The following is a 20,799-nucleotide window of genomic DNA, read 5'->3' as shown; positions in this document are numbered from 1 at the left end:
GAGAATTTCTAGTTTAGAATCAAGGACGTCATTTCAGTTTTTTTAATATTTATTTTTCATTAAGATTCAAGGTATTTATTTAATGACATGCAATTTTTTGGCCAAACTCAGAGAGGGGGGGAAGGCGAATCCCTCCACATGCCCCCCTAAATAATGTTCCTTTTTGGCTTAGAATAAGAGGCGCCATTTCAATTTTTTCATGGGGGGGAGGGGTAAGTTAGCCAGTTCGTGATCGTTTTTTTAATATTTCGATTTCATTAAATGTTATGCATTTTTTGGCCAAATACAAGGAGGGGGGGGGCAAATTCCGGCAAATAATGTTGCTTAACTCCTACCAGCAACCTGAAAAAGTGCTTCCCCAAGTATATGCCACTCAAGGGAATCATATCTCAGCATTCCTTGAAGCATGCTCAAGGTTATTATAGTAGGTTATACAAGGCACATTGCCCTCGAGTTTCTCAATAATAATGTGACAAATCTGCATTTTATATAACATAATTAAATAATAATTTTAAAAATAACACATAGTTGAAAAAATATGAAATATAGACATTACTGATTCTAGATGTCTCAATTATTAAATAAATCTTTACTTTAGGAGAGCTAACAATAGTCTAGACTAGTGATACAATAAATAATAAAAAAACCCAGGTGCATCGAATAAGAAATATATTATAAATCACAAAGTTCGATTTAATTACATACATAACATTAATATTTAATTACATACATTTATATTTTTATGATACATAATAATAGATGTTTAAATAATTTTAACCTTTTACCAATAAATCGGTGCTGGAATGGAAGAAACTAATTTTAAAAAGAGAAATCAAAGGACTAGTATTTTTGAATAACATATTTGATATAAAAATAAAATATTTACACACCATAACATGCAACTGTGTGAAATTTTATTTCGCTTAAATAAAATCTAACATAAATTAAATTCGACAAATAATATATTAATATGCTCAATAAATAATATATTCATTCCATATATAACTTTAAATAATTAAACAATTATAAAATTGGTATGTGGTATTTTTTTTCTCGATAGAAAAATTTGGTTTTTATGTTTAGAGATTCTCTATAAATATATATGACAGTAGTAATAATACATTTAAGAAAATGCAATAATAATCGTAACAAATAAATTAGATTTAACAACTATTACAAACAGGGTGGCATGTTCAATTTTTATATATGGCGATCGTTTGATGTTATTTAATATAAAAATGGTATAAAAACAGTTCAATAATAATATAATTTATTAAGTATACCACCCTGAATATACAGAATAATAACGAATAAAAGCAGCTTAAAATAAATTTTAAGAAAATACAAAGATATAAAAATGCTTTTTAAATTTTTTATAAAATACTCTCCACATTTAACGCAAGTAACATTTTTTACGAATACTGAGATTTATATATATTTTTTAATATAGAATACATAATCGGCATTTTGTTAAAAGGCATTTGTAAACAATCCTATTGTAAGCTAATGCGTTCTATTTAGTTAATTTGTGGGTGCATATTTTAAAACTTGTTTGTGTGTTAGACGTGATCGTTCAATTAACTTCTGTTTCAGTTATATGTTTAAACAAGCTTAATCGCTGAATAGAATGTATTATTTTCTCTCTATACGTCTTATAAACTAAATATACAAAAAGCATTTTAACAAGTGATTAACGATGCGGCATAAATGATGGCGTTGTTCGATCAAAGAGCAAACATGGATTCGTCGTCTTTTTTCACATTTCGCTGTCTGGCAGCGGTTTGTTGGTTGGCCGGTGGAGCTGATTCGGCAGCGGCTGCCCGTTCGGCCAGAAACTTGTCAAAATCTGTGCTCGTCACGCTCTCTTGAGTGGAAAGTGGATCCAACGAAGCTCCGGTAGCTTGCTACAAATATAATAATATTTTTAAAAAAATATTTCGATAAGACACGTAATTATACAAACACACGTCGGTATTAATTATAACTGTTAATGTTTAAGCAGATGTTCGTAGTTTTTATACGCAAAAAAACACGAACACTTCACATATGCTTAGATTAAAAGGTAAACGAAAAACAAGTTATATAATACAAATGAACGTTAAATGGAATATCATGAATTTTATCATTGAATCACGAAATGATCGATTATCAGCATTAGGGTCCACGAAAAAGTCATATAAATAGAAAGCTTCTAATAAAATACATTATTTACATGTGCGCATAGTGAAATATTTCAAATTTCACACTTGGACCAATAAGCACATTTATATTTCGTGAACATGTAATGTCTAGAATCAACATCAGACACTTATGTTTTCTTTCCAATATATAAGTTAGTGTAAAATGAGTAAATTCATATTTAGATTAGAATTTTATAAGCAGACAAATTTTACAATTCCCTTTTTTAAGTTATTTTAAATGCAAATTGTTTAAAAAAAAATTAGATCAAGCTCAAGGAAAATAAAAATACGCAATGAGCCGCCAGCAATTGGTTACGTAATAACCTTACTTTAGGAGTTTGGTTGTTAGTGTGATGACAGTAAAATTGGTTTTATTTTCTGATATATTCCTATCAAACTTTTAATAATTAATAACTATGTTTTTATGTTTCACAAAATAGTAAGTGAATGTTACATTGTTTCAAGACATCACAGCAATAAAAACAAATAACTTTCACAAATTAAAAGTAATTTTAATTATAATACTAGAATATTCCAGTGAATCTACGTGCAAATGTTCTCAATTCGAGATTTAAATAATGCGCTGATTTTTTTTTTGATATTATTAGGGGTAGGCCGGTAAAAGGACTTTATTTCCCATTGTAATGTTCCTATGATCTATAAATAAAAGGGCAGGATTTACATACAACTTATTTTACTATTTTATTTTTAACGTTCCATTTATGATCTATCTGAATACCGTAAATTGTAGGTTTGAATTTAGTGCCAATTGCAAAATTATCTAGCTCTGTTTTATATACATATGTACCAGGCGCGGGCGGTGACATATTTTCCCTCTCGATCGCTTGCGTGTTAAGTGACGAGAGTGAATGGGAGATAAGCTCTCGTCACTTAACGCGTGAGCGATCGAGAGGGAAAATATCTCACCGCCCGCGCCTGATATGTAGATATATAAAAAGCAAATGAGAAATATTTTTTTTTATTTGTGAAAGTTTTATCTTTAATAAGTCTATTGGAATAAATGTATTATATACATCATAAACTATGTTGTTGTTTAAACAACATAGTTTATGTATATATACATATATAAAATTAGTGTGGTTAGCAAAAAATTGAGTATATTTATGGTTACTTATGCTACGTAAATACTGTAATTTAGTTGAAATAATAATACACTAACACCAACATGCAAACATAAAAGTACAGCAACAGCCAAATTTAATGAAATTTAATAAGTTAAGTGAACTGTATTTACATGAGCTTAATTATTGTTAACAATTACTAATTGAGAGTGAAAGAGAAGATGTGTTTCATTAATTGAAATGAAATGAAACTAAAAATTTAAATAATATTGGAAACAAACCTCTTCCGCGCTTAACCAAGCGGCAATTTCGTCAAAGTCTCTCTCATTAACTTCAACAGGCTGAGTATATAAAAAGAAAAACACACAAGGGCACAATAAATAAATAAAATATAAAAGCACACAACATAAATAATAACAAAGATGAACATTATATGTAAAAAATAACTCAAGCACTACCAAAATAATTATATATTTTGATAATCTTATTAAGTTCAATATAATTCAAATTAACTGTATTTTTTTAATATTAAATAATAGAAATGCAACATTTAACAAATATACATCACAATTGCTATAAATAATATTTGTGATGATTTAAATAAATTCATAGATATACATATTAATGATTAGAAATTACTTGAGGTAATCCAGTCGTTGGTCTCGATTGAGATAAGGCAACCAGTCCGACGTTTGAATGTTCCGGATTTAAATTATCAGCATAGCTACTGCCACTGTTTTAAAATAAAAAAAGAACGATAAGTAACACGCAACAAGTAAAATTAACAGTAAAATAATCGTACCCAGTTTTAGTATTTTCATAAGTTAAATTTCGTGACTGGGCAAACATGTCAAACTCGTCTTTATCAGAACTAGTGATAGTTTTTTTATCAGCACCGCTAATAGCTAAAATGTATAAATATAAATAAGATTTCTAGAAACATTGTATGCACATAATTCGAATTGAAAATTTAACTCACTCAATTTTGATAAATTTGGCGGCTCATCGCTGAGATCTATCAACGAATCTTCAGGAGTAGTTTTAGCTAAAATAATTATAAAAAACATTATTACAATGATACATTTCTTAGGTACAAATATATGTTAATATGTTATAATACTGTGAATTGTTAAATGGGGCTCATTTATATTTATTGAAAAAATAATAAACAGTCAGCTAAAACAATATAACTTTCAAAATTGTAAGGGGCCAGCACTAAAATAATATACAGTGAAACATTAACTTGAGTATTTCGACATACTAGCAATTTTTTTTTAATTTGACTTAACATACGTTCAATGTACTGCGTAACTTAAAAAAAACTTTATCATTATTTAGGTAGTATGTATTTACCATTTCAATTGCCATTAATATTTCATTTTTTTTTTAATGTGGAAAATTTATTTGACATACGAGTAATTTTAGTTGCGAGCTCCGTTATGGAACAAATTAAACTTGCGAGCCAAGGCAAGACTGTATTGGTTTTAATATTTACAAAATAATGTTATTAAAATGTCGTTTAACATTTAAGGAGTTTCACTTAAGAAAATATCACATAAGCCATTCTAATTTTTTTTAGATATTATCGGTTTTAATATAATATTTGTTTTATTGATTAAATTAATTATTACACCATAGTTTCATATATTTATTTTGAGTTATGTTTTAAATTTAATTTATATATTTTTCTTAGTACTTAAAAGTACAAAAATCAGTCACTGGAGTAGATTTAGAATATAAGAAGGTTCTGCCAAACTTTAGATACAAAAAAATTATCGCACACTGAGTCAGCTGGTGCATTGTTATAGTGAAGCAGCTGATGTTATTTTAAATGTTTCAATTTTCTCTCATCAATAATTATAAACAGTGGCGTATTTATAATGTCTAAGAACTGACAATTTACCATTACTGAATGAAGAAAAGTACTAGCAATGATGTCAGAAATACGTTTACTTTTATCATTGAGCATAAAATGCCATTTAAAAAATAATAATCTAAATGTCAGTCAGCATATTACTCCATCAATGAGTTAGATTGATGATCATCAATATAATTAATCTTCAAAAAAATTGGTGGTTAGATATTTCAGCCATATTTTTAAAGTAATTGTAGTGCTTAAGTTAAAAAAAAACTGCAAGATGGAAAAGAGCAATATCATTCCTTTTAGTATTTTTACGTTGAAATGAATCCATCCAACAGATTTTTCTAACCAAGTCTTAAAATTGTACGAACATGAGTTTTCTAATAAGGGGGTAATTAATTTATAGTTTCTGAATACCGAAAGACTCTCAGCACGACTCACTTATGTATGTAATACAAAACTAAAGTTTAAAAATATAATTTTTCGTGCCCACCCCTTGAATTGACATAGATAATAGTGTAAACGATAGTGTTACAGTGAAATAATACAAAAAAATAAAGAAAAAGAAGCTAACATTCGACGGGGGGCGCCCCCATTGCGGCGGCCAATACGGCGGAAGGCGCTGCTGTGCCGGTCGCTGCCCCTCTGTTCTTTTCGAACCTTTGATAACGAAGCATTAAGCTGTTAAGTTCGTCATTTACACGCAGAAGTTCTCCCGTTAACGAGTCGTCTGATATCTTACCTATCAGCTCGACAAGGCGAGCCTGCATAGCTTGGAGTATGGTATGCAATTCCTAAAAAACGGCGAATCGAACACATTATAACGAAAAATCATAATATACACATAGAAAATATATCATTCGGTCGGTATTGATCATACGTGTAATAGTTCTAAATCACTGGCGTGGTGTTGATGGTGTTTGGTAGATGTCATCTCGTTTAGCATTTCGTTCATGACGGTCATATTGCCTTGAACTATACTTAAATCCCCGTGCAATTTGTTGATTTGACTCGGCGAAAGATTGACCTTGAAATTGCATAGGTTGAAATTGTTAATGTTTTAGTCTTGATTTAGATTAATGTGTCTGTATACCATTGAATTTGGCGGCGTTTGACTAGTCCTCTGGTTTTGGGGCGAAGCTGGAACTCTTTGCGGCGATGCTGGTACAGGATCGGGCACTACACTATTTGGAGTGATAATGGAGACTGCTGGAACCGCTACGTCAACGGTATCTCCAAGTACGCTCTAAAATTGCATAAATTAATAATAATTGTCAGAGTTGACTGCTTGTTAAAAACTCGTAAATGAATCTATAGTAATATGATTTTTTTCATACGATGCTCTACTGTGAATTTCTAGGTCAATGCAACATTTATTTTAAACAAAGAAGATATCAATTATCCAGTTGAATTATTTAATTTCCTGAATCAATATGGATTCATATCACAAACTAGTCCTCAAGGTTAGTAGCCCTATTGTATATAGAATGCAGCACGTGCATTAGAATGCAGCTAGCTGTGAAAATACTGAACAAACATGAACATGATGATTGGATTAGGTAAAAATTTATTTATTTTCAGAACACTATCTTTATCATTACAATAAATAACAATCATGTAACATGACAAAAATTGACTTGAGAGATGAATGTTTCCCTCGTGGGTGATTGTATGTTGCAAAGATACAATATTATTGTAAATAAAATGCAGGCGAAGCCAGATACGAAAGTTGGTGTAACATAATTTAAAAATTATAATCTATTATGTAATATATATGTTTTTTTTAAATATAAAACGTTTTTTATATAATACCCGTTGAGGTGTATATATAGGTGCCATTGTGTCTAAGTCAGTCATTGGAAATTCGATACCCTTCGAGCGCAAGTCTTGATATACTGTGACAACGCCCTGAAAGCAAACAATATATATATGTATAAAAAAAGTATACTACAATCTTTATTAACTGATAATAATTATCTTAATATCACAAACAGATAATTCTGGTTGATTTTGAAAAGCGTCAGCCCAAGACTGTATCAAATTCAAAACTTTCTCTTGCACAACAGCCGGCGGGTCATTTTTAGGTCCGATTAGTTTTACCTGAAACGTTAATAATCCGTGTTTACATAAAAAAATATTTTTACTAAAGTTATATTTGTCTGAAATAAAGATAAAGTCGACTGTTATCAGTGCACATATTTCGCAGTACAAAAATAAGTATTTCATGGCATTAAACAGATCTTACACAAGTTGAAAATATAATGTACAAAAATACTGACCAGTTCTTGTATAAATTCCTTACTGCATACTAGAGTATGGAAAGGCTTTCCGCAGTTCTTTACACATGTCTCCAGTACGGTGAGTGTATACATTACAATGGTGTAATTTTTGCCAGCACTCTGACTCAGCCGTTTTCTGATTGCTTTGACGGCATCTCTGGGTCCATCTGCACTCTCGTTTATATAATCGCATATTTCCATGTTGAGTGCCCAATTTTCAGACGGCAAACCTCCGTCGGTAGCTTGTTCTATAAAAACAAAAATATCAATTGTAATTTTTGTCAGCGACTACAATTTTTTTATAATTTAAAAAAAAAAACGCAATCTAGCTTCTTAACCCTTTAGCTGTTATAATTAGGGATTGCAATATCAGTAATACCGGTATTGCAAAACTAAAAACTGGTAGTAATGAATTTTTTTTAATCCGTACATCTTATTTGTTGAAAACGATATCTACATGGCTAAGAACTAGTAAACGACGATGCCCATAGTGTTTGGAACAGAATTAGAGAATGAAATTATGCTCATTGTATGGGATTAATCTAAGTAGTTTTATCGGGGTAGGATTTAAATACAGAATAAGATTATCTTTTAGTCCTAAAGGGCCAAAATATCAGTCCACCCTACCTATGCAAAAAATTCTACAAGCCGATGTTTCAACGCAATTTTTTAAAATTTAATTTAACTTGTCAATATAAAATAAATACATTTGCTTTAACTCAGGCAAGTCCAAAGGTACCTAGCAGCTCCTAGTAATTCTGTTTTGTAACAAAGAAATGACTGCGTCGCCGCGGACTGCCGGCTCCTTTTTTATGATAGGGATGGCTGGCGAAGTGAAAATAGAAGCAGATATTGCATACACGAAATTCTTTATATTTGTACATTTTTATCTCTATTCAGACATATTTTACCGAAATAGTTCACGTAATATGCTTCACTAAATATAGATGTTAAGTATTAGCAATAAGTAGGTCTCAATAATTATATTTAAACTAAAAACGTATTTAAAAAAATTGTCCGAAACGTGTTTAATAAAAAAAAATATTGAAAAATAATCCTATGGTATTTCTTTTCTGTTACCAATTAAAGATAGGTTGTACTAGACGATATAATTAAAATGTGTTTATATCTTCTATTTTTGAAGTAAATAAATATGAATAATATAATCTTTTTTTTATTGTTGTAATAAACAAATATTATTGATTTTTATTACTTTACATCATTGAGAATACACAAAACTTAATTTATTTAAAAAAGGGAAATCAATGATTTTTCAAAAAAATTTCGCATATGTTAGGGCAAATTGTCTGGGACTATAAAGGTTATGTAGTATTTACATTAACTCAAATTTAATTAATGTTTATTTGATTGTTTTAAAAGGTTTATAAACTTGTTATCACGTTTGCAAAGTCCATATAAATTCCATTTTAAAATAGCATATCATAAATAATTAGCAATACACTGATAATGCACTGAAACAATTGTTTTTCTATTGATATAAAACACTATATGTACAAAAGGCGTGTGTGTAAAAGATGACGATGTTTTATTGCAAATTTGCGCTTTGTCATCAATCACAGACAATGGAACGACACGGAACGGAACGCAACACAATAAAATAATATCGACGACATTACGCCTCAACGACGCAAACAATTGCGTGGTTTTCGCCACGGAGATAATGGAAAGTGGAAAGTGTCGCAGCGAAGAGATCGATCGGTTAGCGGTAACTTTCCCAAATACTCTTTAAAAAATATTTACCTATCTTTTGGCCCAACGGAGAGCTGAAAGGGTTGCCCCCGAGGGCGCCGACGTTAAAGAACGACATCGTCCTCCGCCTTCACAACAAGCTGGGCGAGCTTGACGCGGCCGCCGACGACTGCTTATGGCCAAAGACTATGATTAATAGAACAAAATAAACATTTGGCCATAACAAAATATTTAACATGCAATACACATACATATTTTCTTATATCGTTCAAAACTAATAAATATAAATACGTTTAACTGTGATAAGGACATGCCTCCGTTAATTCATTCCAACAAAGGGAAAAAAATCTACGATCATTCGCATCTTGAAGATAATATCAGTGAAATAACTTTTACAATTGCCAGTAAATATGGTTTTAAATATCGACCATGATGGTAAGCTTCAGCGAGATTTAAAAAATATTCGTGGAAAGTATAAAAAATTACAAAGATTTGTAAACACAATCACTGTCTTACTTTTGTTTTTGCTCCAAAATATGTGCTACGGCTTATTTTTCAACTATAAAAATTTATATACTTAGTACAAAAATTTATAAATTGTTGATTTATTAATTATACATTCATATAACATTTGTATATGTATATGTAAATCTATTCGAAAACAGTCAGGTCATTTCTTCTGAAATTCCAACCAAACTTACTGCAAATCCATTTTCTGTTGAATTGGTAACTCGCTTGTAATGGTTTGGAAACGTAACGGTCAACTATTTTGTCCCATGAATTTTTTACCCATGTTACAATTTCTTGCAGGCCAGGCTTCACAAATTTCCACGTATATTTCTCTCCATTCTCTTTACAATGTATTCATTGATTTTCAAGCGCAGATTATCTTTGAATGGCTTTGAATGCTTATCGAAATATCAAGTGGTTGGAGATAAGCGGTCATTCCTACAGGAATCATTATTTCATCAATCCTCCTCTCAGCAACAAAGTTTTTCATTTCTCTACCGCGGTGAGTACTGGCTGAATCCCAAATAAGCAAACATGTCCCACAACCCCACAAAGGAGGTGTCAGAATTAAATCAACCCATTTTCTTATAACTTTGTGTGGACTAGGTTGTTTCATTTTATAGGACGCAAATTCCTGAAACACGTTAAATTTTGTTTTTCTTCCCCTTTGCGATGATACTAGGTGAAATTTTCTTCCCATCTAAGCGAATTGCCAAAATACAGGTTACATACGCACTTTCCTAATCAGTAGATAGAACGAAAATTATATTATCTGCGCGGATTTGTATTTGTTGTAATCTATCTTCCATTTATGTATGTATTCTATTTCTCGATTTATGCGAAATTTCGTGGAATTTAATTCTATGCTTCTATTCTGTAATCCGCAATAAAATATTATTTCAAAATTTCAAAAAATATAATTTTTTGCAATGAATGTACCGTAAAAATTTATCTGAAAACAAATATCACGCCATAATAGACTATTTCGAGATATTACGTCTCAAGCTGGTTATTTATATAACAACATAAATAGTCATAACGATTTGTGGCGTGATACCTACAACAGAATTAAACAACTGATATTCAGATTGTGTTTGCCCTTTTGTTAATTGAACGCCTAGAAGAACAGCTGCAATGGTGCACGCATTTAAAATTTAAGTGCTGTCTATGAATACATTATCACTAGTCAAAGACTTAAAGGCAGAGAATGAGTTCTGTTGCGTGTAGGGATACGCGTGCTGGTTAGTTCTTACGTCTGAATCCAAAACACGTGGGTTTGTGTGTAAAACTTTATTGAGCTCGACGTGATCCGATCGCTTCGTAACGACAATCGGAGGCGACTGCTGTCAAGTTCGGGGACATTCCCGAACGCTGTATGACGGCGTTCGCGAACGCATACACGAGGCGAAATGGGCGTTCTTTTCATTATTGTCGTTACAATAACAATAGCAAACGGTGATTCATAATATTTAATTAAATGTCCTGTTTTTTCATAAAAAGGTATTTTTTCTTTCAAAATCTTCAATTAATAAATACATATTAATTCATAGAAACAACATTGCGAACATATTAATTTTCAATATAAATTACCTGGAGACAGTTATGTGGACCTAAAGTATAATCTCTCCATTTCTCCCTTAAATGAAGAATAGTATGCATTTTTGGGTTAATTGATGCATCTGCCATTTTTATGCCATAATTATCATGTTGTAATAGCAGTCGGGCTTCAAGATAGTATCAAAATAATCGCAGAACTTATTTTTGCCCTCTTCAGATGGAGGTGACTATGGTCTCTGATAAATTGTATTATTGTTTGATATCCGTCCTTAAAATTTAATCATAATTAATATATGTATAAATATTAATTATATAGCAAAAGAAAAAAACATATTGAAATTACCTTCAGATATTCATCACGCCTCATTATGTCACAAGTCACCTTTTTGACAAAAATGTCCATTTCAGCTTTACAATACAATTTTTTGCTTTACCATGCGTCCTTTTCGAATGGTCAAGTTTCCAGCCTTGGGAATCATGACATAGTTTCCTAATGTTACAATAATTATCTATATAACAACTGTTATCTATATTATTAGTTTAATTAGAGTACTTATTGTGAAATATATCGTGTGGCGTTTTTTTTCATACTCTTACAATTGAAACTTGTTGTTTATTATTATACTGGTTTAGTTGGCATCACTGGACACTCACACACATTCATTCGTAGTTAAATGTTTCGACCGTTATTATTATAGCTTTAAACAATGTTGTATGAATGAAGAATAAATAAAATAAAGAGTTTTTTATTGTCGGTAATTTTGTTTAAAAGTTATAATGAAATTTTTGAATATATCGTTTCGATAATTATTTCTGTATACAAAATCATGCAAGTACGACGTGAAAAGTCCGCGGCTTGTTCCAAATCGGCTCTTCAACTTTCTCTTTCAATTATGAATTATATATATTATAGAATTTTTATTAATATATGAATTCGAAAATAATTGATGAAGTTCACGAAGTACACAAAAATGAAAGTTAGTCATATATATAGCTTTCATATTTAAATCAGTTTAAAAAATAAATTAAAATTTGAATTGGGTCGAAACGGGTTAAACGTCAAACTACGAATTGCAATTGTATATATGTGAGAATGCAGTAATGCCAACTTAAGCCAACAAGGGACGTTAAGTCTCTATTTTAGCTCGAAAAGTTATCTATCGTAACCAATAGTAACGACGGTTACAAGCAAACGACAATACACTCGATCGACACAGCAGTACGCACGCATATAACTGCATTCGGCTTTCGGCTGTCTTGCGCAGTCGATACGCGTGCGCCATGCTTATCGGGAATAGAATTGGTCACGCATGTGCACTAACACAACTTGGGCCGTTGCTCGTGCTCGTGCTCGTGACGTTCTGAATCTGTCTATTTATTGTCTCACGTTGCCGAAATCTCTCATACACTTTACATTCCGACGATCGTCATACTGTTCGTGACTTATTTTACCATACAAATGGGATAACTATTTCCGTGGTAATTTGCCTTTTTTATTTCTTAACCCTTTGAACGTGGAAATCGACTAAAGTCACCCAATTGATTTTTTTTATCTCTACGCAAAAATCAGTGAAAAAAATGCTTTTCAAGAAAAAACTTTTTTTTGTGAATAAACATAAAATATAATTTTAGATGAATAATAAATAATAAAAATTAAAAAATCAGAACATTTAAACACAGTATCAAGGTAACATTTGCATTTTTAAAAAAAAAAAACAATTAAATATTATTTTTGATTAACGCGTCCACAGGGTTAATTAAATATTGACTGTCTGAATTATTATTTTTATTTATTTTTAGTGTACCCCTAATATGGACAAACAGCGAAGCAATGAATGTGATCTCAACCGTGATGCTAATCTGGAAAATAATTGCAATTGCCTAATTGAATCTTTACTGAAAAGAACTTTTAGTGCTCTTCCGTTTAATGAAAGGGAAATTATTATTAAAAGTCCAAAACCCACATCCCATTTGAACATCCAATCTAAAACTAAAACATTCAAGAGACATTTCAATAGTGAAGTATATGCAAAAATTAAGTGGATTTGTGGATGTGCTCATTTAGCAAAATTATTTTGTTGGCCATGCTTATTATTTTCTCAAGAGCTGAATGTCTGGAATAAATTTGGGTATGATGATTTAAACAATTTAAGTCAAGCTCGTAAAAGGCACGAATGCTCTCAACCTCACATATGCGCTACTATACAATTAAAAAGGTTTGGTAAACAAAATCGTATCGAAGATTTTTACAGTGCTCAATTTAAGGCAAATGTTGAATTATATAATAAGGAAGTTACTGCCAACAGATATATTATTTCCAAATTAATTAACGTCATTTGCTTTTTATCTGAACAACAACTTTCTTTTCGAGGACATTTTGAAAATAATGATGCCGTAAATAGAGGCAACTATGTTCAATTATTGTATTTTCTAAGCGAATCGGACACATTATTAAAAAATCACTTAGACAACTCTAATGTTTTTAAAGGAGTGTCGAATCACATTCAAAATGACTTAATATCTTCGATTTCAAAAGTATTGTTAGATGAGATACAAGCTGAAATTCGTTTATCGACATTCATTTCTATAATTGTAGATGAATCTACAGATATCAGCCGGAAAACACAGCTATCGACCGTTTTTAGATACGTAGATGGGAATGATATCATTCAAGAGAGATTTGTCGGATTTATTGATGCAAGTCCCAATAGAACAGCTGATGCTCTTTTCGATCATATTCATAATACCTTGGTGAAATTTGGATGTAAAAAAAAATTAATTGCTCAAACTTATGACGGAGCGTCTGTAATGTCTAGGGAGCACAATGTAGTACAAAAAAAAATTCGAGGTATTTGTCCAAACTCCATATTTGTACATTGTTATGCTCACAGATTGAATCTTATTTTATTACAATCTGTTAATGATGTAATAGGGTGCAAGAGTTTTTTCGGATATATATTATCATTTTCATCATTTTTTTCTAAGTCTTCAAGAATAGTATCTCTTCTCGATTGTGAAATAAAGAAACGTTTTCCTGCGGCTGCTCCTACACGATGGAATTACAGTAGTAACATTTTAAAGATGGTTTGTGAATTCAGAAAAGAATTAATAATAATATTTGACCAAATAATCCGAGATGAAGATCAATGGGATTCTAATGATGTGATTAATGCAGAAGCACTTAGACGCTATCTACAAGATTTAGAATTTAATTTCTATCTCAACCTATTTTCACCCATATTTAATTCTGCTGATATTTTATTTGATATTTTGCAAAAACACACATTCGACATATCTCATTGTTCAAGAGAAATAAAAAAATTTCTGAAATTTTTGATTAACCAAAAAAAAGATTTTGAGTCATTATGGGACAAAGTCATGATTGAAGAGTTACATAGAGAAAGAAATCACAATGATAATAGAGAAGGTCTGAAACTGAGGTATAAAGCTCGATATTTCGAAATACTTAAAACAATTTCTACGAATACTACCGATCGCTTTAAAGATATTGATAATTTAAAATTTATGGCACTTTTAAATGTGGCTAAATTTACGGAATACGAAAAGAATTTTCCAGAATCACCTTTTAAATCACTTCAACGCTGCTCGTATGGAACTTTTTTTAATTTTATGAGGTTGAAAAGTGAACTTATTTATATATATTCGTCACCAGAATTCCATTTAAAATCTGTAAATTGCATTAATAATATAATTATTAAAAATGAACTACAAGATATTTTAAAGGAAGTATTTAATTTAATAAAATTATTTTTTACCATACCGGTGACAAGTGCTTCTATACAAAGAATAAAAACATTCACTAGAAATAGTCAAAGTGAATATAGATTGTCAGATCTTGCATTAATATCAATCGAAAAAAAACTATTAGACAAATTAATGAAAGACAATATATTATATGATGCGGTTATTGATGACTTTTGTAAGAAGGATAGTCAAATAAAATTGATTTTCAAAAAATAAATACATAATATATTTATCAAATAAAGAAAATAAATTGAAAAGTATAGTTTTTGTTTCCCCCCCCCCCTGAACGCATGCCCTGTTTCAAAAGTCACCGCACATCACTGATATATGTACAGCGGTACCTCGGTTTTCGTCGATAATCCGTCCGAAAACAACCGTTGAAACCGAAACTGACGAAAACCGAGGCAATTATTTGTATGTATGTATTAACATTACGAGGCATGTAATTGTAGTGGCAACGCAAGCGCATGGGTACCACTGTATATTAAAATTATTTATAATATATACATACATATATAAAAGCGAATACTGTTCACCTTGTCATATTTATTTAACGTAGGTATTTAATATTACTGTAGTTTTTATTACTATTTTCAGTCAGACTTGATTTTCTCTTCTTAATTTGGGCTCCTATGCATTAGGTGTCGACAAAAGATTTACTTATTCTTTTATTATATTAGTTTAAACTAAAGCTAAGGAGAAATATCGCACTAGAGATATCATTATTGAAAATGAGCTTTACAAAAGACATACATTTGATCTAAAGAAACATAATTTTCAGCATTGATAAGAATTATAATTTATTTATGTATGCCACTGAACACAAACCTCTTTGTAATTTGATTTTATTTACTGATAGAACCGTTAATTGATGTAAATACATGATTAATATAATATCATTTTACATTTTTAGGACTCTTTCCCTTTCTATAATCCCTTTACGATTTCACGGGTCACGTTATATCTTTTTTTAATCTCGTCGCTATGTTTCTTCCATCATATCAATAATACGTAACTTAATTGTAATAATAAATCACTGACTGACTGATACTTTTCTTATCATTTCCTAATAAAGTGCTAGCTTCCTCCTTCTCGTGATCTTCGTCAAACAGATTTGTTAATACAAAGTTGCTTATTCTTTTTTTTATTAACGTTTCTGGCAAAGAGGAGTTTTAACATATTTTATGCAATTTGTAATGCCTCGGGCCTCTAGCAAAGTAAATCCTCGACTGGCCATATGAAAGGTAAAAAATGGACAAATGGGTACCACATGAACTACCGAAAGTAAAAAATAGCAACATTTCGAAATAACTTATTTATTATTAGAATCGCTGAGGGTCTATTTATATGTTTATTCATTCACGTGACGGCGGCACATTCTTTTGATATACTTCGACGGGTAAACAACGGGCGGTGATGTCTCATCCACCGTTCACTCGCATATATTAATTTGTAAACTATTATATACTTCAAATAAATACTACTGCAGTGGCTCAATCTGTTGCAGACTTGAAGCGATATTGCTTCATGATAATACGAGACCTCATACATCACTTATTAGTGTTGCAAAGTTAAACGATTTAGGATTGTAAATTTTGTCTTATCTCCTATATTTCCCTGATGCTTTTTGTACAGACAACATTTTTTAGCATTTTCAATTATTTCTTTGAAATACAAAATTCAATAGTAAGAGTTATATTATATAAACGATCTTTGACGACTTCACATACTCTAAAAATTAAGATTTAAAACAAGGGATTCATTCATTGTTATAACGTTGGCAAAAGACTATTTATGTTCATGAAACATATATTAATTAATAAAATTGTAGTTTAAAAAAATTATAACGTTTTATATTTTACTAAAAAATTGGCCACTTTATTTGAAACAACAGTATTTAACGTTCCAATAATCTTCTTTATTGTATGTGTTGCTACCAGATACTGGTTGTCATGATAACAATTTATTAATTCAATTCAATTCTGTGTATATACATGACCTAAAACCTGTCAATATATATTCTACAATAGTATATGATGAGCAATTTAACAGAACTTCGACACGGAGTAGAGCTCGGCGTTATAAATAAGGAAATGTTAGAGAAGTGCCTATCAAAGCATGCACCGCCCGGTGAGAAGGGTAAGCTGTTTGCTGAAGAATCAAAAAACTTCAAATTGGTGACAAAGCTGAGACTCGATTTCTTAAATATCATCAAAATTGACTATCTGTGGATGTTTGAAGCTCTCTCTGTTTTGACTTTAACACATAACAAAATAGAATCAATTGAAAATTTGAGCGAACTGGTCAACTTGAAAGAATTAGACTTATCATTTAATGAAATTACCAAAATAGAAAATCTCGACAAACTAATAAATGTGCACGTTTTGATGTTGAACAATAACAAAATTTCTGTACTGGAAAATTTAGACAATTTACAAAAAATGATTGTGTTAAGCATTTCTGGCAATTGCATAACCGATTATAAACAAGTTAGTATCAACTTTTTCCAACTGAATAATACATTTGTTGATTTATTACTGTTTTATTTAAAGGTCACTTATTTACGACAACTGAAGGGCTTAAAATCATTGAGTTATAAAGGTAATCCGTGTTGTGATGTACCTGAATGTTATGTATTTCTAAAAGCCGTTTTACCGAATATCAAATATATTGATTACATATCTGTGAATTCAGAAGAAAAGAATAATTGTGCTTTAAAATATAGGTAATTATAATATAATATACTAATTATAAAACGTTTAATAATCATTTCTTGTAGTACATTAATTGATAATTTGGACGAACAAGATAATCTTAAAAACATTGTTAAAAAAAATAAAGCAGAAGATGATGCAAAAGCAAAGTTTAACGATGACTGCTTTGTAGGAAAGTTTAATGATCAAAATACGTTTATAAAACTGTTTGAAACAGACAATGAAGGTCTCGTACTTTTGAATTCTTCTGAAATACTAAGTGAAGAACAAGAAAAGTATTTATTATCTAATACTTCTATATTTGGAATACAGAAATATACATTTATATAATAATCACATATTTTTTTTAGATATAAAATTAAATATTTGGAAATAATGGATGATTATGAACGATTCGCACATGGTCAATATTATCTTCGCGATAATGAAATTAATTTATTTCAAAATGAAATAAATAAAATGAGAAGCTCTTCTGCAAATAAAAGCAGAATGTATGGTATTTTTATTGCTTTTCAAGAAATATTGATTTATAATTAACATTTTATTAAATATTAGGGCAATTTTAAATTATTCCAATCAAATCGACAGTAGAGCTATTGCAAAATTTGGTTTAGAAAATGAAGAAAATATGGAAAATTATGACAAATTTGAAATTGGAACTTATTCGATTAATTTGGTTGATCAACTATGGGAAGATCTTATGTCATGGGAAATGGAATTATATGAACAATGCACGGTATGATTGATCTAATAATTAATTTTTTTTTTTAATATTAATGTCAAATGTGTTTTTCAGAAAATAAGGAGTGATTTTACAGATAATATTTACAGATTATTACAAGAATTGATTTTTAAAGCTAGAAGTGTGTTTAATAAATGGCGAGAAGAAGACGCTAACTTTATTAATATTGAAAAGGCAATCTTTACCAATATGTCACAGGAAGAAAAGAATAGTGAAGTGGAAATGCTAGATGTAAAAATTAATTAAAACAGATTATTTAATCATATTCTTATTTTAATGCATATTCTATTATATGATTATAGTTATTATCTGATCCAGAGGTTTTATTGGATATCATCTCATTATCTGGCGAAAACCATATTCAATTTATTAATAATAATGAAGAAGCATTATTAGACAAGATCAAAGAATGGGCTTCTAATCTTATCACAAATATTGATAAGTATGTATTGCTACTGAAAAACATTTGTTATGTGTTGTATATATTTCTATTAGTATAATTTATTAAAGGTATGAAGAAAAACGTAACCGTTCAAGGATATTGGAAATCATTACTTTCATTGAGGATCAACGAAAAGAAATACTTATTCATTAATATTATTTAATGTGTATTACATACATATGATATAAAAATATAAAATCTCATAGATTTTTAAAGCGTATTATATACACGTTACATATAAATATAAATTCTTCATAACGAGATTAACTGCCTTTATTTTTCAACGCCTGAATATACGCATGCAAGCTTTTCTGAACTTTAGGCAAGTTAATAGCCATCATGAACTGTTGTAAATCTTCGTCTCTGGTATCTTCAAGCTCTTTAACGTATCCTTGTCTGAAGATCATCTTAGACATACTCCTAGCCATTGGACTTATTTTGGCAAACTTGCCCAAGAACATTTCGCATTTAGCAAGAGCGTCATTCTTATCTTTAGCGATTTCATCTATGAGTCCAATCTGTAAACATTATATACAAACGTAAAAATAAATCTTATCTTATAGATAATTATTTTTAAATTACCTTTAAAGCATCATCAACACTATATAATTTACCCAACGTTAAAGCCAACTCAGCTTCGCGATTCGGTATAGTGTTGCGTAAAGTGTTTTGGAAAAATTTGGGAGCTGATATACCCAATGCTGTTTCGTTAAGGCCGATTGCGAATTTTCCTTCGATCATTACTCTATATTCGCAACACATTGCCAATAAGCAACCTCCAGCCGGAGCATGTCCCTATAATAATATAAATTATATATTAAGCCCCGCCTTATTATATAATATCATCAATTTTAAATTACACTAATAGCAGCAGCCGTGGGAAAAGTGGATCCGAATAACTTTAACCAACAATCTTGGAGTGAAGCCCAGAATTCCTTTTGTCTGTTTTGATCTCCACTAACAAATTCCATTATATCCAAACCTGCGCTAAAAGTTGTGGGCATAGCCTATAAAATATAAGGTAAACTTAGTATAAAATATATTATATTATATATTGATTATGTAATCGAAAACATACTGATGTTAATATCATTCCTCTAGATCTATTAGATGCTATTTCATCTAAAGTAGTCGATAGAGCTTGTAGTAAATCAAGGTTTAGACTGTTAACTGGAGCTCTTTGCATCGTGACAGTTGCAATACCTGTCGCGTCGTTTACTTTAATATCTAACAACGAAGGAGCGTTACTCATGGTTCTGCTTAGTCCTTTATTGACGATATTGAAGTCCCGAAGGATCGCTTTAGTTATGGTCCTGGTCAAAAACATCTTGCTGTAAAAGTAATTTAACACTTATTAAAAATATATCATTCCATAAAATATTATGTATTAAGTGGTTGATAATTTTATGTTATAAAACTTTTCCAAGATTAATTAATTACAATGACTAGCTTGATTTTTAAAATATAAAATTACACTAACAATATTAATAGAGTGAATTAACGAAATTAAGACGCTTTAGACCTAGACTTCGTGCCGTACTGATAAATGTCTTTCAATCGAAACGTCACATGGAATAGTGATGTTCCACGACGATCAATTGTAATCGCTTGAACTGTTTTTAATTTTAAACTATTTCATTATACGATATAGCGTTGCTAATTTATTACTTTAATGTTAAAGTACCTCTTTTACTTTTCCTTCAAATTCCAATAAAATAATCCTACTAAAAAGATTCTAAATATGTTTTATTATTGATTCGCTTCACATTTTTTCAAAATAAAGTATAATTCACATATGAATCATTGCGCCTAATATTTTTTTAAATAAACTAAAAATTATTACATTATATGGAATTTTTTTAATAAGCAGTTTTTGTCCTTATTGAAACACAGTGATGTATTGAATTGTTTAACTTTGCAATTAGGAAATTTGCACCTTAATTTAGAAAATGATTTT

General features: G+C 30.2%; 3 protein-coding genes across 9 annotated transcripts; 1 reads left to right on the top strand and 2 right to left on the bottom strand.

Moving 5' to 3' along the window:
- Nucleotides 1-652: 652 nt before the first annotated feature.
- LOC148229637 (target of Myb1 membrane trafficking protein) lies at nucleotides 653-9,302 on the bottom strand. 3 transcript variants are annotated; one of them, XR_015811430.1, is made up of 13 exons: nucleotides 9,164-9,302; nucleotides 7,403-7,650; nucleotides 7,116-7,223; nucleotides 6,936-7,031; nucleotides 6,217-6,369; nucleotides 6,004-6,150; nucleotides 5,866-5,917; nucleotides 5,698-5,783; nucleotides 4,242-4,307; nucleotides 4,065-4,167; nucleotides 3,902-3,995; nucleotides 3,544-3,603; nucleotides 653-1,904 (listed from the first exon to the last, which is right to left on the bottom strand). XR_015811430.1 is itself a non-coding variant. In XM_088198081.1 (12 exons), the coding sequence occupies exons 1-12, from the start codon at nucleotides 9,228-9,230 to the stop codon at nucleotides 1,725-1,727; spliced, it is 1,542 nt and encodes a 513-aa protein (XP_088054207.1). In that variant the 5' UTR covers nucleotides 9,231-9,302; the 3' UTR covers nucleotides 653-1,724. The 3 variants fall into 3 exon arrangements, 2 of the variants coding, with proteins under 2 accessions (XP_088054207.1, XP_088054209.1); XM_088198081.1 differs by having other exon boundaries at nucleotides 5,698-5,917; XM_088198083.1 differs by lacking the exon at nucleotides 3,544-3,603 and having other exon boundaries at nucleotides 5,698-5,917.
- Nucleotides 9,303-12,276: 2,974 nt separating this feature from the next.
- On the top strand, nucleotides 12,277-19,103 carry LOC148229636 (dynein regulatory complex subunit 3-like). Of its 3 annotated transcripts, XM_088198077.1 has the most exons (9): nucleotides 12,291-12,658; nucleotides 12,980-17,433; nucleotides 17,497-17,669; nucleotides 17,724-17,933; nucleotides 18,009-18,149; nucleotides 18,214-18,394; nucleotides 18,455-18,631; nucleotides 18,703-18,842; nucleotides 18,911-19,103. In XM_088198077.1, exons 2-9 carry the CDS (start codon nucleotides 16,978-16,980, stop codon nucleotides 18,993-18,995), a joined length of 1,563 nt encoding a protein of 520 aa, XP_088054203.1. In that variant the 5' UTR covers nucleotides 12,291-12,658; nucleotides 12,980-16,977; the 3' UTR covers nucleotides 18,996-19,103. The 3 variants fall into 3 exon arrangements, with proteins under 3 accessions (XP_088054201.1, XP_088054203.1, XP_088054202.1); XM_088198076.1 differs by having other exon boundaries at nucleotides 12,980-17,669; XM_088198075.1 differs by lacking the exons at nucleotides 17,497-17,669; nucleotides 17,724-17,933; nucleotides 18,009-18,149; ... (2 more) ...; nucleotides 18,703-18,842; nucleotides 18,911-19,103 and having other exon boundaries at nucleotides 12,277-12,658; nucleotides 12,980-15,194.
- On the bottom strand, nucleotides 18,988-20,474 carry LOC148229635 (enoyl-CoA delta isomerase 1, mitochondrial-like). Of its 3 annotated transcripts, none has more exons than XM_088198080.1 (5): nucleotides 20,323-20,474; nucleotides 19,921-20,173; nucleotides 19,703-19,849; nucleotides 19,425-19,637; nucleotides 18,988-19,360 (listed from the first exon to the last, which is right to left on the bottom strand). In XM_088198080.1, exons 2-5 carry the CDS (start codon nucleotides 20,167-20,169, stop codon nucleotides 19,106-19,108), a joined length of 864 nt encoding a protein of 287 aa, XP_088054206.1. In that variant the 5' UTR covers nucleotides 20,170-20,173; nucleotides 20,323-20,474; the 3' UTR covers nucleotides 18,988-19,105. The 3 variants fall into 3 exon arrangements, with proteins under 3 accessions (XP_088054206.1, XP_088054204.1, XP_088054205.1); XM_088198078.1 differs by having other exon boundaries at nucleotides 20,365-20,451; XM_088198079.1 differs by having other exon boundaries at nucleotides 20,283-20,394.
- Nucleotides 20,475-20,799: the final 325 nt, after the last annotated feature.

The sequence above is a fragment of the Plectrocnemia conspersa genome, unplaced genomic scaffold (genome assembly GCF_051122295.1).
Source record: "Plectrocnemia conspersa isolate PC_06_02 unplaced genomic scaffold, ASM5112229v1 ptg000011l, whole genome shotgun sequence".
Classification (NCBI taxonomy): Eukaryota; Metazoa; Arthropoda; class Insecta; order Trichoptera; family Polycentropodidae; genus Plectrocnemia; species Plectrocnemia conspersa.
This window is presented reverse-complemented; position numbering and strand designations above follow the sequence as displayed.

Coding starts and splice junctions, on each gene's coding strand:
- LOC148229637 (XM_088198081.1), bottom strand. CDS start 9,230: ATGTCGTTCTTTAACGTCGGCGCCCTCGGGGGCAACCCTTTCAGCTCT. Junction 7,651..9,163: donor TCCGTTGGGCCAAAAGATAG/GTAAATATTTTT, acceptor TTGTTTTTATAG/AACAAGCTACCGACGGAGGT. Junction 7,032..7,115: donor AAAATCAACCAGAATTATCT/GTTTGTGATATT, acceptor GTTTGCTTTCAG/GGCGTTGTCACAGTATATCA.
- LOC148229636 (XM_088198075.1), top strand. CDS start 12,992: ATGGACAAACAGCGAAGCAATGAATGTGATCTCAACCGTGATGCTAAT.
- LOC148229635 (XM_088198080.1), bottom strand. CDS start 20,169: ATGTTTTTGACCAGGACCATAACTAAAGCGATCCTTCGGGACTTCAAT. Junction 19,850..19,920: donor GAGGAATGATATTAACATCA/GTATGTTTTCGA, acceptor TATATTTTATAG/GCTATGCCCACAACTTTTAG. Junction 19,361..19,424: donor GTGTTGATGATGCTTTAAAG/GTAATTTAAAAA, acceptor TAATGTTTACAG/ATTGGACTCATAGATGAAAT.